The 17,782-nt window shown below is 46.3% G+C and overlaps 1 protein-coding gene across 1 annotated transcript in view; it reads right to left on the reverse strand.

Annotated features, from left to right (window-relative positions):
- Positions 1 to 71: 71 nt before the first annotated feature.
- The window catches only part of LOC138370465 (serine-rich adhesin for platelets-like), a 28,773-nt gene continuing 11,062 nt past the window's right edge, over positions 72 to 17,782 (reverse strand). Inside the window, exons 11-27 of the mRNA XM_069334834.1 lie at positions 16,723 to 17,172; positions 16,058 to 16,471; positions 15,311 to 15,913; positions 9,871 to 10,038; positions 9,465 to 9,642; positions 8,691 to 9,169; positions 8,171 to 8,359; positions 6,971 to 7,258; positions 6,323 to 6,844; positions 5,781 to 6,178; positions 4,679 to 5,141; positions 3,810 to 4,448; positions 3,212 to 3,649; positions 2,572 to 3,075; positions 1,984 to 2,217; positions 1,263 to 1,785; positions 72 to 591 (exon numbers count right to left, since the gene is read on the reverse strand). Coding sequence (XP_069190935.1) covers positions 72 to 591; positions 1,263 to 1,785; positions 1,984 to 2,217; positions 2,572 to 3,075; positions 3,212 to 3,649; positions 3,810 to 4,448; positions 4,679 to 5,141; positions 5,781 to 6,178; positions 6,323 to 6,844; positions 6,971 to 7,258; positions 8,171 to 8,359; positions 8,691 to 9,169; positions 9,465 to 9,642; positions 9,871 to 10,038; positions 15,311 to 15,913; positions 16,058 to 16,471; positions 16,723 to 17,172 — 7,010 coding nt within the window. The remainder of the gene's footprint in view (positions 592 to 1,262; positions 1,786 to 1,983; positions 2,218 to 2,571; positions 3,076 to 3,211; positions 3,650 to 3,809; positions 4,449 to 4,678; positions 5,142 to 5,780; positions 6,179 to 6,322; positions 6,845 to 6,970; positions 7,259 to 8,170; positions 8,360 to 8,690; positions 9,170 to 9,464; positions 9,643 to 9,870; positions 10,039 to 15,310; positions 15,914 to 16,057; positions 16,472 to 16,722; positions 17,173 to 17,782) is intronic.

Raw genomic sequence — 17,782 nt, forward strand, 5'->3', positions numbered from 1 at the left:
AAGCACCAGTGTGATCACTAGCACCAGTGTGACCATATACACCTGTGTGATCATTGCCGCAACTGTGACCACTAGCACCAGTGACCACTAGCACCAGTGTGACCACTAGAACATGTGTGACCACTAGCATCAACGTGATTACAAGCACCAGTATGATCACTGGCACCAGTGTGATCATAACCACCAGTGTGACTAATAGCAACAGTGTGACCACTAGCCCCTGTGAGACCACTAGCACCAATGTGACCACTGGCACCAGTGTGATCACATGCACCAGTGTGATCACTAGTACCAGTGTGACCACTAGTACCTGTGTGACCGCTAGTTCCTGTGCCACCACTAGCACTAGTGTGACCACTAGCACCAGTGTCATCACTAGCAACAGTGTGAAAACTAGCACCAGTGTGATCACTAGCGCCAGTGAGATTGCGAGCACCAGTGTGATCACTAGCACCAGTGTGATCACTAGCACCAGTGTGATCACTAGCACCAGTGTGACCAATAACACCAGTGTGACAACTTACAAGAGTGTGACCACTAGCACCAGTGTGACCACTAGTACCAGTGTGATTACTAGCACCAGTGTGACCACTAGCACCAGTGTGATCACTTGCACCAGTGTGACCATTTGCACCAGTGTGACCACTAGCACCAGTGTGACCACTAGCACTAGTGTGACCACTAGCACCAGTGTGACCACTAGCACCAGGATGATCACTAGCACTAGTTTGACCATTTGCACCAGTGAGATCATTTGCACCAGTGTGACCACTAGCACCTGTGTGATCACTAGCACAAGTGTGATTACTAGCACCAGTGTTATCACTAGCTCCAGTGTGATCACTAGCACCAGTGTGGCCACAAGCAATAGTGTGATCACTAGCACCTGTGTGATCACTAGCACCAGTGTGATCACTAACACCAGTGTGATCACTACCACCAGTGTGTTCACTAGCACCAGTGTGACCACTAGCACCATTGGGACCACTAGCACCTGTGTAATCAGTAGCACCTGTGTGATCACTAACACCTGTGTGACCACTAGCACCAGTGTGATCACTAGCGCCAGTGTGATTGCGAGAACCAGTGTGATCACTAGCACCAGTGTGATCACTAGCACCAGTGTGCTCACTAGCACCAGTGTGACCAATAACACCAGTGTGACCACTTCCAATAGTGTGATCACAAGCACCAGTGTGATCAATAGCACCAGTGTGCCAAATTGCACCAGTGTGATCACTAGCACCAGTGTAATCACTTGCACCAGTGTGAAAAATAGCAACAGTGTTACCACTAGCACCTGTGTAATCACTAGCACCAGTGTGATCACTAGCACCAGTGTGCCAAATTGCACCAGTGTGATCACTAGCACCTGTGTAATCACTAGCGCCAGTGGGAAAATAGCAACAGTGTGACCATTAGCACCAGTGTGACCACGAGCACCAGTATGACCACTAACACAATAGTGACCACTAGCACCAGTGTGACCACAAGAACCAGACTGACCACTTGCACTAGTGTGACCACTTGTACCAGTGTGACCACTTGCACCAGTGTGACCACTAGTACCAGTGTGACCACTAGTACCAGTGTGATTACTAGCACCAGTGTGACCACTAGTACGAGTATGACTACTTGCACCAGTGTGACCATTTGCACCAGTGTGACCACTAGCGCCAGTGTGACCACTAGCACTAATGTTACCACTAGCACCAGGATGATCACTAGCACCAATTTGACGATTTGCACCAGTGTGACCATTTGCACCATTGTGACCACTAGCACCTGTGTGATCACAAGCATAAGTGTGATCAGTATCACCAGTATGATCACTAGCACCAGTGTGATCACTAGCACCTGTGTGATCACTAGCACCAGGGTGATCACTAGCACCAGTGTGATCACTAGCACCAGTGTGTTCACTAGCACCAGTGTGTTCACTAGCACCAGTGTGATCACTAGCACTATTGGGACCACTAGCACCAGTGTGATCACTAGCACCAGTGTGACCACTTTCACCAGTGTGACCACTTTCACCAGAGTCACTGCTTTCACCAGTATGACCACTTCCACTAGTGTGATTACAAGCACCAGTGTGATCACTAGCACCAGTGTGATCACATGCACCAGTGTGACCACATGCACTAGTGTGACCACTAGCACCAGTGTTATCACTAGCACCAGTGAGACCACAAGCACCAGTGTGGTCACTAGCACCTGTGTAATCACTAGCACCAGTGAGACCACAAGCACCAGTGTGATCACTAGCACCAGTGTTATCACAAGCACCAGTGTGACCACTAGCACCAGTGTGACCACAAGCACCAGTGTGATCAAAACACCAGTGTGACCACTAGCACCGAAGTAACCACTAGCACCATTGTGACCATTAGCACCAGTGTGACCACAAGCACCAGTGTGATCAAAACACCAGTGTGACCACTAGCACCGAAGTAACCACAAGCACCAGTGTGACTACTAGCACCAGTGTTACCACTTACACCTGTTTGATCACTTGCACAAGTGTGACCACTAGCACCAGTGACCACTAGCACCAGTGACCACTAGCACCAGTGTGACCACTAGCACCAGTGTGACCACTAGCATTAGTGTGAGCACAAGCACCAGTGTGATCACTAGCACCAGTATGATCATTAGCACCAGTGTGATCACTAGCACCAGTGTGACCCCCTGCATCAGTGTGACCACTAACACCAGTGTGACCACTAACACCAGTGTGACCACTAGCACCAGTGTGATGACTTGCACCAGTGTGATCACTTGCACGAGTTTGACCATTTGCACCAGTGTTACCACTAGCACCAGAATGATCACTTGCACCATTGTGATTACCAGCACCAGTGTGATCACTAGCACCTGTGTAATCACTAGCACCAGTGTGATCAATAGCACCAGTGTGACCACTAGTATCTGTGTGATCACAAGCACCAGTGTGACCACTAGCACCAGTGTGACCACTACCACCATTATGATCACTAGCACCGGTGTGACCACTAGCACCAGTTTGACCACTCTCTCCAGTGTGACCACTAGCACCAGCATGATTACTAGCACCTGTATGACCACTAGCACCAGTGTGACCACATATATCTGTGTGATCATTGGCGCAACTGTGACCACTAGCACCAGTGACCACTAGCAACAGTGTGACCACTAGAACCAGTGTGACCACTAGCATCAACGTGATTACAAGCACCAGTGTGACCACTAGCACCATTGGGACCACTAGCACCTGTGTAATCAATAGCACCTGTGTGATCACTAACACCTGTGTGACCACTAGCACCAGTGTGATCACTAGCGCCAGTGTGATTGCGAGAACCAGTGTGATCACTAGCACCAGTGTGATCACTAGCACTAGTGTGACCAATAACACCAGTGTGACCACTTCCAATATTGTGATCACAAGCACCAGTGTGATCACTAGCACCAGTGTGATCACTAGCACCACTGTGCCAAATTGCACCAGTGTGATTACTAGCACCTTTGTAATCACAAGCACCAGTGTGAAAAATAGCAACAGTGTGACCACTAGCACCAGTTTGACCACTAGCACCAGTGTGACCACTAGCATCAGTGTGAGCACAAGCACCAGTGCGATCACAAGTATTAGTGTGACCACTAGCACCTGTGTGATCATTAGCGAAACTGTGACCACTAGCACCAGTGAACACTAGCACCAGTGTGACCACTAGAACCAGTGTGACCACTAGCATCAACGTGATTACAAGCACCAGTGTGATCACTAGCACCAGTGTGACCACTAGCACCTGTGTGACCGATAGCACCTGTGCGACCACTAGCACTAGTGTGACCACTAGCACCAGTGTGATCACTAGCACCAGTGTGACCTCTAGCACTAGTGTGATCACTAGCGCCAGTGAGATTTCGAGCACCAGTGTGATCACTAGCACCAGTGTGATCACTAGCACAAGTGTGATCACTAGCACCAGTGTGATCACTAGCACCAGTGTGACCAATAACACCAGTGTGACAACTTACAAGAGTGTGACAACTAGCACCAGTGTGACCACTAGCACCAGTGTGACCAATAGTACCAGTGTGATTACCAGCACCAGTGTGACCACTAGCACCAGTGTGACCACTTACACCAGTGTGACCATTTGCACCAGTGTGAATACTAGCACCAGTGTGACAACTAGCTCTAGTGTGACCACTAGAACCATTGTGACCACTAGCACCAGGATGATCACTAGCACCAGTTTGACCATTTGCACCAGTTTGACCATTTGCACCAGTGAGACCACTAGCACCTGTGTGATCACTAGCACAAGTGTGATTGCTAGCACCAATATTATCGCTAGCACCAGTGTGATCACATGCACCAGTGTGACCACATGCACCAGTGTAACCACATGCACCAGTGTGACCACAAGCACCAATGTGAAAAAACACCAGTGTGACCACTAGCAACAGTGTGACCATTAGCACCAGTGTGACCACTAGCACCAGTGTGACCTTTTACACCTGTATGATCACTGGTACAAGTGTAACCACTGGCACCAGTGACCACTAGCACCAGTGTGACCACTAGCACCAGTGTGACCACTAGCAAAAGTGTGACCACTAGCACCGGTATGAACACTAGCACCAGTGTGACCAATTGCACCAGTGTGACCACTAGCACCAGTATGACCACTTGCACCAGTGTGACTACTAGCACCAGTGTGACCACTAGCACCAGTGTGACCACTAGCACCAGTGTGATTACTAGCATCAGTGTGTCCAATAGCACCAGTGTGACCGCTTGCACCTGTTTGACCATTTGCACCAGTGTAACCACTTGCACCAGAGGGACCACTTGTACCAGTGTGTCCACTAGCACCAGTGTGACCACTAGCACAAGTGTGATCACTAGCACCAGTGTGATCACTAGAACTAGTGTTATCACTAGCGCTAGTGTGACCACTAGCACCAGTGTGATTACAACCTTCAGTGTGACCACTAGCACCAGTGAGATCACTAGCGCCAGTGTGATTGCGAGAACCAGTGTGATCACTAACACCAGTGTGATCACTAGCACCAGTGTGATCACTAGGACCTGTGTAATCACTAGCACCAGTGTGAAAAATAGCAACAGTGTTACCACTAGCAGCAGTCTGACCACAAGCACCAATGTGATCACTAGCACGTGTTTAATCACTAGCACCAGTGTGATCACTAGCACCAGTGTGATCACTAGCACCAGTGAGACCACAAGTACCAGTGTGACCAAAACACCAGTGTGACCACTAGCACCAGTGTGACCACTAGCACCGTTGTAACCATTAGCACCAGTGTGACCACAAGCACCTGTGTGTCTACTAGCACCAGTGTTACCACATACACCTGAGTTATCACTGGCACAAGGGTGACCACTAGCACCAGTGACCACTAGCACCAGTGTGACCACTAACACCAGTGCGACAACTAGCATCAGTGTGAGCAAAAAAACCAGTGTGATCACAAGTACTAGTGTGACCACTAGCACCAGTGTGATCACTAGCACCAGTGTGATCCCTAGCACCAGTGTGTTCACTAGCACCAGATTGATCACTAGCACCAGTGTGACCACAAGCACCAGTGTGATCAGTAGCGCCTGTTTAATCACTAGCACCAGTGTGATCACTAGCACCAGTGTGATCACTAGCCCCAGTGTGGCCACTACCACCAGTGTAACCACAAGCACCAGATTGATCACTAGGACCAGATTGATCAATAGCACCAGTGTGACCAATAACACCAGTGTGGCAACTTACAAAAGTTTGACCACTAGCACCAGTGTGACCACTTGCACCAGTGTGATAACTAGCACTTGTGTGATTACTAGGATTAGTGTAACTACAAGCACTAGTATGACTACTAGCACCAGTGGGACCACTAGCACCAATGTGACGACTTGCACCACTGTGACCACTAGCAGCAGAGTGACCACTTGCACCAGTGTCACAACTAGCACCAGTGTGACCACTAGCACCAGGACGATCACTAGCACCAGTGTGACCACCATCACCAGTGTGATTACAAGCACCTGTGTGACCATTTGCACCATTGTGATCACAAGCACCTGTGTGACCATTTGCACCAGTGTGACCACTAGCACCAGTATGATCTCTAGCATCAGGATGATCACTCTCACCAGTGTGATCACAAGCACCTGTGTGACCATTTGCACCAGTGTGACCACTAGCACCAGTATGATCACCAGCACCAGAGTGACCACTAGCACCAGTATGATCACCAGCACCAGAGTGACCACTAACACCAGTGTGACCACTAGCACAAGTGTGAACACTAGCACCTGTATGACCACTAGCACCAGTGTGACCAATTGCACCAGTGTGACCACGAGCACCAGTATGACCACTAACACAAGTGTTACCACTAGCACCAGCGTGACCACTAGAACCAGACAGACCACTTGCACCAGTGTGACCACTTGCACCAGTGTGACCACTTGCACCAGTGTGACCATTTGCACCATTGTGACCACTAGCACCAGTGTGACCACTAGCACCAGGATGATCACTAGCACCAATTTGACTATTTGCACCAGTGTGACCATTTGCACCAGTGTGACCACTAGCACATGTGTGATCACTAGCACAAGTGTGATCACTAGCACCAGTATGATCACTAGCACCAGTGCGATCACTAGCACCAGTGTAACCACAAGCATCAGTGTGATCACTAGCACCTGTGTGATCACTAGCACCAGGGTGATCACTAGCACCAGTGTGATCACTAGCACCAGTGTGTTCACTAGCACCAGTGTGACCACTAGCACCATTAGGACCACTAGCACCCTTAGGACCACTAGCACCTGTGTGATCACTAGCACAAGTGTGATCACTAGCAGCAGTATGATCACTAGCACCAGTGTGATCACTAGCACCAGTGTGACCACAAGCATCAGTGTGATCACTAGCACCTGTGTGATCACTAGCACCAGGGTGACCATTAGCACCAGTGTGATCACTACCACCAGTGTGACCACTTTCACCAGTGTGACCACTTTCACCAGTGCCACTACTTTCACCAGTGTGACCACTTCCACTAGTGTGATTACAAGCACCAGTGTGACCACTAGCACCAGTGTGACCACTAGAACCAGTGTGATCACTAGCACTAGTGTGATCACATGCACCAGTGTGACCACATGCACCAGTGTAACCACTAGCACCATTGTGATCACTAGCACCAGTGAGACCACAAGCACCAGTGTGATCACTAGCACCTGTGTAATCACTAGTACCAGTGTGACCAATAGCACTAGTGTGACCACTAGCACCAGTGTGATCACAAGCACCAGTGTGACCACTAGCACCAGCGTGACCACAAGCACCAGTGTGATCCCTAGCACCTATTTAATCACTAGCTCCAGTGTGATCACTAGCACCAGTGTGATCACTACCCCCAGTGTGACCACTAGCACCAGTGTGACCACAAGCACCAGTGTGATCAAAACACCAGTGTGACCACTAGCACCAAAGTAGCCATTAGCACCATTGTGACCATTAGCATCAGTGTGACCACAAGCACCAGTGTTACCATTTACAACTGTATGATCACTGGCACAAGTGTGACCACTAGCACCAGTGACCACTAGCACCAGTGTGACTACTAGCACCAGTGTGACCACTAGCATCAGTGTGAGCCCAAGCACCAGTGCCATCACAAGTACTAGTGTGACCACTAGCACCAGTGTGATCACTAGCACCAGTATGATCATTAGCACCAGTGTGATGACTAGCACCAGTGTGACCCCCTGCATCGGTGTGACTACTAGCACCAGTGTGACCACTAGCACCAGTGTGATGACTTGCACCAGTGTGATCACTAGCACGAGTGTGACCATTTGCACCAGTGTTACCACTAGCACCAGTATGATCACTTGCACCAGTGTGATTACCAGCACCAGTGTGATCACTAGCACCAATGTGATCACTAACACCTGTGTAATCGCTAGCACCAGTGTGATCAATAGCACCAGTGTGACCACTAGAATCTGTGTGATCACTAGCACCTGTTTGACCACTCTCTCCAGTGTGACCACTAGCACCAGTGTGATTACTAGCACCTGTATGATTACTAGCACTAGTGTGATCGTAGCACCAGTGTGATCACTAGCACTAGTGATCACTAGCACCAGTGTGATCACTAGCACCCGTGTGATCACTAGCAATAGTGTGACCACTACGTCCTTTGTGATCACTGGCATCAGTGTGACCACTAGCACAAGTATGACCACTATCACCAGTGTGACCACATACACCTTTGTGATCATTGGCGCAACTGTGACCACTAGCACCAGTGACCACTAGCACCAGTGTGACCACTAGAACCAGTGTGACCACTAGCATCAGCGTGATTACAAGCACCAGTATGATCACTAGCACCAGTGTGATCATAACTACCAGTGTGACTAATAGCAATAGTGTGACCACTAGCCCCAGTGTGACCACCAGCACCAATGTGACCACTGGCACCAGTGTGATCACTCGCACCAGTGTGATCACTAGCATCAGTGTGACCACTGGCACCTGTGTGACCGCTAGCATCTGTGCGACCACTAGCACCAGTGTGACCACTAGCACCAGTGTGACCACTAGCACCAGTGTGACCACTAGCACCAGTGTGACCACTAGCACAAGTGTGACCACTAGCACCGGTATGAACACTAGCACCAGTGTGACCAATTGCACCAGTGTGACCACTATCGCCAGTATGACCACTAACACCAGTGTGACCTCTAGCACCAGTGTGACCACTAGAACCAGACTGACCACTTGCACCAGTGTGACCACTAGCACCAGTGTGACCACTAAGACCAGTGTGACTACTAGCACCAGTGTGACCCCTTGCACCAGTTTGACCATTTGCACGAGTGTAACCACTTGCACCAGAGGGACCACTTGCACCAGTGTGTCCACTAGCACCAGTGTGACCACTAGCGCAAGTGTGATCACTAGCACCAGTGTGATCACTAGAACTAGTGTTATCACTAGCACTAGTGTGACCAATAGCGCCAGTGTGATCACAGCCACCAGTGTGACCACTAGCACCAGTGTGATCACTAGCGCCAGTGTGATTGCGAGAACCAGTGTGATCACTAGCACCAGTGTGATCACTAGCACCAGTGTGATCACTAGCACCAGTGTGCCAAATTGCACCAGTGTGATCACTAGCACCTGTGTAATCACTAGCACCAGTGTGACCAATAGCAACACTGTGACCACTAGCACCAGTCTGACCACAAGCACCAATGTGATCACTAGCACCTGTTTAGTCACTAGCACCAGTGTGATCACTAGCACCAGTGTGACCACTAGCACCGTTGTGACCATTAGCGCCAGTGTGACCACAAGCACCAGTGTGTCTACTAGCACCAGTGTTACCACTTACACCTGAGTGATCACTGGCACAAGTGTGACCACTAGCACCAGTGACCACTAGCACCAGTGTGACCACTAGCACCAGTGCGACCACTAGCATCAGTGTGAGCACAAGCACCAGTGTGATCACAAGTACTAGTGTGACCACTAGCACCAGTGTGATCACTAGCACCAGTGTGATCCCTAGCACCAGTGTGTTCACAAGCACCAGTGTGATCAGTAGCGCCTGTTTAATCACTAGCACCAGTGTGATCACTAGCCCCAGTGTGACCACTACCACCAGTGTGACCACACGCACCAGATTGATCACTAGCACTAGTGTGACCAATAACACCAGTGTGACAACTTACAAAAGTTTGACCACTAGCACCAGTGTGACCACTTGCACCAGTGTGATAACTAGCACAAGTGTGATTACAAGGATAAGTGTCACTACAAGCACTAGTGTGACTACTGGCACCAGTGGGACCACTAGCACCAGTGTGACGACTTGCACCAATGTGACCACTAGCAGCAGAGTGACCACTTGCACCAGTGTGACCACTAGCAACAGTGTGACCACTAGCACCAGGACGATCAATAGCTCCAGTGTGACCACTATCACCAGTGTGATTACAAGCACCTGTGTGACCATTTGCACAAGTGTGATCAAAACACCTGTGTGACCATTTGTGTCGGAAAATCCGACACCATTTAATATATCATACATACAGATAATTGTAGCTGTGTTGTATAAACAAGTTAACCATAGAAAACGTAACTTGTAGTGGAATTACCATCTATAGAAAACGGGATATCATCACCACATACTATTATAAATCACCACCTATTATGCTGGGAATTATTCTTAAATACATTAGTCTTTGGACTTTACCATCATAAAAACATCTTATATAAATTAACTTAATTATCGATATTAAAGTAGAGTAAATGTGACCCTTCTATCACTTACTAACATCGGGACAATGTAAGCTAGGCGTCAGGGGAAGGGGGGCAGCCATTGTTGTCACCTCCGAGACGTGTGGAGCAAATTTGGCTCCTATCATATCTGGACAATGTCGGCCAGTAGCGTCAATAGTATGGAGTGTTAGACATTGCCATTGTTGATACTAGACCAGAGGCTCACAGGAGCAAATACGTCTCCTGTTAATTTTACTTGGACGTAGTGTTATGGAAACCAAAGGTGTACCATCTTCAACACGCTGTCAACAAATCAAGTTAAGTGTTCTTTCCGAAACCCGTATATCTATCATTAGTGGCCATTAATGTCATTGGGTAGGGTGATCCGGTTAGAACGCGAGGCAGCCTCAAACTAAAGGTAATTAAGCCAGGTCTTCATGTTCCATGTATAGTGTTTTCTCTGATATAGCTTGTCATATATAGAACCTGGCTTCACAGCTAACGCCCTTTTGACAGGTCAAGACGAGGAAGCAAGACTTTGTGCACTAGTTACTGGGTGATGGAAGCTACCTCAAAGAGGATAATTTGGTGTCTACAACCTAGTTACACCTGGTGGACTAACCTGCTGTACTATAAGATAACCTACCTTTTCAATGTATGTAGTTAATACTGTAGTTAGATTGGCTGCATATATATAAATTAATTAATATAAACCCCCCCCCTAATGTGTAGAGGATCGATTTGTGAGATGAGATTATTGCAGAAATACAGTCCACTTAACATTATACAAATTGCTATCGAAGTATACGAATTAACGTAAATATAAATTCATATAATTTAAATAAATATAAATCTCACAGGTCGGTTCCCACATTATTTGGTCATCTTCGAACCGGATGACGGATTATTTGATCCTTTGAACCCACATTTGGTCATCTTAGTACCGGATGAACCAGTTAACCAGTGGATTCATTAAATATACTAGTGCAGTGTTATTTAAACAAAGCCAGCAGTCAATGACGGCGGTGTTGACTCGTTCGAGTTCACAAGCCCCGCTCAGTTCAGATCAGCCTTAGTCAGCGGTTTCATTCACACCCACAGATTTAGTGGCGAGTTATTCTGTGAAATGACAGCGCTAATATAGAAGCCAGCCAAATTAGTGACTGTGTCGCGAGATTGTTCACGGATTTCGTGGTGTTAAATTTCGCGAGAGATTATCCACGAATTTTGTGGAGTTGTTTCGCGAGGTCACTAATAATATTTAATACTTCTAGATAATATTAGAAGTTTTATAGAGGCTAATTAAGAGGCTATTATCAATAATTGTGTATATTATTTCTCCAAAATAGAGAATTATTTTATTTCACAATATAATATTTACTAATTGCCAACCCACAACAGGGTAGGATATTACCATTGACTAGTTGAACTATTATTGCTCATCCTAGTCCCGTTATTACCATAGTCAGTTGTACTATATTGATCAACCTAACACCATTAATGAATGGTCCAGACCCTATTTTGGGTGTAATTTTTATCAACTCGAGTTGAGTTGTATATATAATAATTTACTTATGATCATTACACCTTTGAGTGATTAATTAGTGTCTCTACCATCCTAGGGTGATATAGAAGAGCTAACCTAAAGGTACTTCCAGTGACACTGGCTTATCACTCAAATCATTAGTGTGTATGATTGTATATATATAATGTGTATTAATTTTAAGTGCTAACCTCTAGTAGAGGTAGGATTATTGCCTAGTGAGTGCAGAATTTACCCTAGGCTACCATCAGTGCTTGTTCAGTATTATGAGCAGCCCAAGTACAAGCCCCACAAGGCTTTACCAACTAGCTAGTATGGATAATGCTGGCAATGAGAAAACTGTCATACATCTAGTACTACAATTGCTGGATTTACCTCAACCTGATCAGACTGCTGACTCATTACAATCCTTCAGCATGGAGTTTGAGTCACTACTAAGAACATTCAGAGATAAGGTTGATATAACTACTAGTGAATGGATGACCAAAGTAGTCCTTCAACGAAAATTGTTCAGCGACATACTAGATGAATTATATGCACATCAACATAACATCATCCTGACAGTACAGGACATCATTAAAGGTTTACATTCCATCATAAACAAACGACGAGCAAATGAGGAAGTTAAAACCTCTTGCAAGCCTTCAGAAATAGAAAATAATAGTCAATTAAAGGGTAAAACAACTACCCCAAATAAACATCAACCAATTACTCAAACATCAAGTTGCAGAAAAGCTGACAATGCAGCAGCATCCTCCAAGCCTACTGTTACTAGTTCACATAAACCGGTAACTTCCAAACGTGCAGTAGGCTGGGGGACATGTATGTTCTGCAAAAAGAAACATTCAACATACTGTTGTGCTAATTATCCAACCAGAGACACTCGTATGGAGCGACTCCAGGAATTAGGGAGATGTGCAAGGTGTCTCAAGTCACACAACATAGACTATTGTGATACCCAATTCAACACCTGTAACAGGTGTAGAAGAGGTAGGCACCATGCAGCACTGTGTAAATATACGAAATTAACGTATTCAAGACCCAAGGTGGAAGATAGCATTCCCACCACAGTACAGTACTGCAAGGTGCAACAAACAAAGAGTGTCCAATCGGCAAAGTCTAAAGATAATACGACTTTGCCTACTGCCCAAATTACCATCTTGAATAAGAGGGCCAAGGTCCATACCCGTGGGTTGTTTGACCAAGGATCCCAGAGAACATATATCACTAAAAAGTTGGCAGATGAACTACAATTAAGGCCTGTATCCCAGATGTCATTCAACATCTCAGGGTTTGTAACAGATGCAGGACCTCAAGTCTACCAGGTGGTACAACCATCAGTACGTTTAGGCAGGTACGTCTGTCGAGTACAAGCCATTGTGGTGGACAAAATACCAGTAGACCTACAAGTTCAAGGTCTGAGAGCAACAGCCAAATTCCTGAGAAATAGAGGAATAAAATTGGCAGATAATATTAAGTCTGATCACCTCACTGACTTCGGTCTCCTTGTAGGGACAGACTATTGTCATCGATTCATCGGTAGCCCTACTAAATATCAGGGTATAACCATGTTAAACTCTGCAGGAGGTAAATTACTCTCAGGCCCAGTATCAAGCCTAAGGGGACCTATGCCTGCAGATAAACAATACCAGTAGAAATCTAAATTTGTCAGCTGATTATATTTCTCCAGTAGCGGTATACTAAGGAGATTACAGCTGACTATAGTAACAGAGGTTGATGTTAGTATCATCATTTAAAGCTGAAGATGAGTTCATGAGGCCTCAGTGGCAAATCAGTGAACAGTAGCTTAAACAGCTACAAGTCACTGCGACCAATGTCACTGAACCCACTGCAGTCTCAGAACCATACTTTACTTTAATGATGAGCTATTCAATCTTCTGAATCAATTAACTAAATTGAACCCCAATAAATCTGATGACTGATTTGATACATTTATTATTTAATCAAGATGTATTCCATGGGCCTCAGTGTTTATATATCAGTGACTAGTTACCTGAACAAACTTCAAGTTATATCTAATGTCACTGATCTCACTGCAGTCCCTGAATCATACTTGACTGTAGTACTTGATCACATTCAGTCTTCTGGGTTAAATAATATGTAATAAGGCTTGAATATTAGCCTTTCAAGAGTTAACAGGGAAATGAAATCGCATTAGACTTCTAACCCCTGCAACTCTAGTACGGGACATCCGTCCTGTACAAACAGACGCACAAATGTGTGATTACTAACTACTAACATCAAATTAATCCAATAATTCGAAGGAGGAGTATCGGTGTTCGTCTGTTCTAAATAGGACTTCGACCCGTGAGCAGCCCCTGGAGAATTATCTCGGAAAATCCGACACCATTTAATATATCATACATACAGATAATTGTAGCTGTGTTGTATAAACAAGTTAACCATAGAAAACGTAACTTGTAGTGGAATTACCATCTATAGAAAACGGGATATCATCACCACATAATATTATAAATCACCACCTATTATGCTGGGAATTATTCTTAAATACATTAGTCTTTGGACTTTACCATCATAAAAACATCTTATATAAATTAACTTAATTATCGATATTAAAGTAGAGTAAATGTGACCCTTCTATCACTTATTGACATCGGGACAATGTAAGCCAGGCATCAGGGGAAGGGGGGCAGCCATTGTTGTCACCTCCGAGACGTGTGGAGCAAATTTGGCTCCTATCATATCTGGACAATGTCGGCCAGTAGCGTCAATAGTATGGAGTGTTAGACATTGCCATTGTTGATACTAGACCAGAGGCTCACAGGAGAAAATACGGCTCCTGTTAATTTTACTTGGACGTAGTGTTATGGAAACCAAAGGTGTACCATCTTCAACACGCTGTCAACAAATCAAGTTAAGTGTTCTTTCCGAAACCCGTATATCTATCATTAGTGGCCATTAATGTCATTGGGTAGGGTGATCCGGTTAGAACGCGAGGCAGCCTCAAACTAAAGGTAATTAAGCCAGGTCTTCATGTTCCATGTATAGTGTTTTCTCTGATATAGCTTGTCATATATAGAACCTGGCTTCACAGCTAACGCCCTTTTGACAGGTCAAGACGAGGAAGCAAGACTTTGTGCACTAGTTACTGGGTGATGGAAGCTACCTCAAAGAGGATAATTTGGTGTCTACAACCTAGTTACACCTGGTGGACTAACCTGCTGTACTATAAGATAAGGAACCTTTTCAATGTATGTAGTTAATACTGTAGTTAGATTGGCTGCATATATATAAATTAATTAATATAAACCCCCCCCCCTAATGTGTAGAGGATCGATTTGTGAGATGAGATTATTGCAGAAATACAGTCCACTTAACATTATACAAATTGCTATCGAAGTATACGAATTAACGTAAATATAAATTCATATAATTTAAATAAATATAAATCTCACAGGTCGGTTCCCACAATTTGCACCAGTGTGACCACTAGCACCAGTATGATCTCTAGCATCAGGATGATCACTCTCACCAGTGTGATCACAAGCACCTGTGTGACCATTTGCACCAGTGTGACCACTAGCACCAGTATGATCATTAGCACCAGAGTGACCAGTAGCACCACTGTGACCACTAGCACAAGTATGAACACTAGCACCGGTATGACCACTAGCACCAGTGTGACCAATTGCACCAGTGTGACCACAAGCACCAGTATGACCATCAACACAAGTGTGGCCACTAGCACCAATGTGACCACTAGAACCAGACTGACCACTTGCACCAGTGTGACCACTTGCACCAGTGTGACCACTAGCACCAGTGTGACTACTAGCACCAGTGTGACCACTAGTACCAGTGTGATTACTAGCACCAGTGTGAAGACTAGCACCAGTGTGATCACTTGCACCAGTATGACCATTTGCACCAGTGTGACCACTAGCACCAGTGTGACCACTAGCACTAGTGTGACCACTAGCACCAGTGTTACCACTAGCACCAGGATGATCACTTGCACCAATTTGACCTTTTCCACCAGTGTGACCATTTGCACCAGTGTGACCACTAGCACCTGTGTGATCAGTAGCATAAGTGTGATCACTAGCACCAGTATGATCACTAGCACCAGTGTGATCACTAGCACCAGTGTGACCACAAGCACCAGTGTGATCACTAGCACCTGTGTGATCACTAGCACCAAGGTGATCACTAGCACCAGTGTGATCACTAGCACCAGTGTGTTCACTAGCACCAGTGTGACCACTAGCACCATTAGGACCACTGGCACCATTAGGACCACTAGCACCTGTGTGATCAATAGCACCTGTGTGATCACTAACACCTGTGTGATCATTAGCACCAGTGTGACCACTACCACCATTGTGACCACTTTCACCAGTGTGACCACTTCCACTAGTGTGATTACAAGCACCAGTGTGACCACTACCACCAGTGTGACCACTAGAACCAGTGTGATCACTAGCGCTAGTGTGATCACATGCACCAGTGTGACCACATGCACCAGTGTAACCACTAGCACCAGTGTGATCACTAGCACCAGTGTGATCACTAGCACCTGCGTAATCACTAGCACCAGTGTGACCACAAGCACCAGTGTGATCACTAGAACCTGTTTAATCACTAGCACCAGTGTAATCACTAGCACCAGTGTGATCAATAGCACCAGTGTGACCACTAGTATCTGTGTGATCACAAGCACCAGTGTGACCACTAGCACCAGTGTGACCACTACCACCAGTATGATCACAAGCACCGGTGTGACCACTAGCACCAGTTTGACCACTATCTCCAGTGTGACCACTAGCACCAGTATGATTACTTGCACCTGTATGAGTACTAGCACTAGTGTGATCGTAGCACCAGTGTGACCACTAGCACCAGCATGACCACTAACACCAGTGTGACCTCTAGCACCAGTGTGACCACTAGAACCAGACTGACCACTTGCACCAGTGTGACCACTTGCACCAGTGTGACCACTAGCACCATTGTGACCACTAGAACTAGTGTTATCAATAGCACTAGTGTGACCACTAGCACCAGTGTGATCACAACCACCAGTGTGATTGCGAGAACCAGTGTGATCACTAGCACCATTGTGATCACTAGCACCAGTGTGATCACTAGCACCAGTGTGACCAATAACACCAGTGTGACCACTTCCAATAGTGTGATCACAAGCACCAGTGTGATCACTAGCACCAGTGTGATCACTAGCCTTAGTGTGCCAAATTGCACTAGTGTGTTCACTAGCTCCAGATTGATCACTAGCACCAGTGTGACCACAAGCACCAGTGTGATCAGTAGCGCCTGTTTAATCACTAGCATCAGTGTGATCACTAGCACCAGTGTGTTCACTAGCCCCAGTGTGACCACTACCACCAGTGTGACCACAAGCATCAGATTGATCACTAGCACCAGTGTGACCACTTGCACCAGTGTGATAACTAGCACAAGTGTGATTACTAGGATTAGTGTGACTACAAGCACTAGTGTGACTACTAGCACCAGTGGGACCACTAGCACCAGTGTGACGACTTGCACCAGTGTGACCACTATCACCAGTGTGACCACTATCACCAGTGTGACCACTATCACCAGTGTGACTACAAGCACCTGAGTGATCACAAGCACCTGTGTGACCATTTGCACCAGTGTTACCACTAGCAGCAGTATGATCTCTAGGCATCAGGATGATCACTCTCACGAGTGTGATCACAAGCACCTGTGAGACCATTTGCACCAGTGTGACCACTAGCAGCAGTAAAACAGTCTCCGTGGTGTAGTGGTAAGACACTCGCCTGGCGTTCCGCGAGCGCTATGTCATGGGTTCGTATCCTGGCCGGGGAGGATTTACTGGGCGCAATTCCTTAACTGTAGCCTCTGTTTAACGCAACAGTAAAATGTGTACTTGGATGAA

This window comes from Procambarus clarkii, chromosome 32 (assembly GCF_040958095.1).
Source record: "Procambarus clarkii isolate CNS0578487 chromosome 32, FALCON_Pclarkii_2.0, whole genome shotgun sequence".
NCBI classification, from domain to species: Eukaryota; Metazoa; Arthropoda; class Malacostraca; order Decapoda; family Cambaridae; genus Procambarus; species Procambarus clarkii.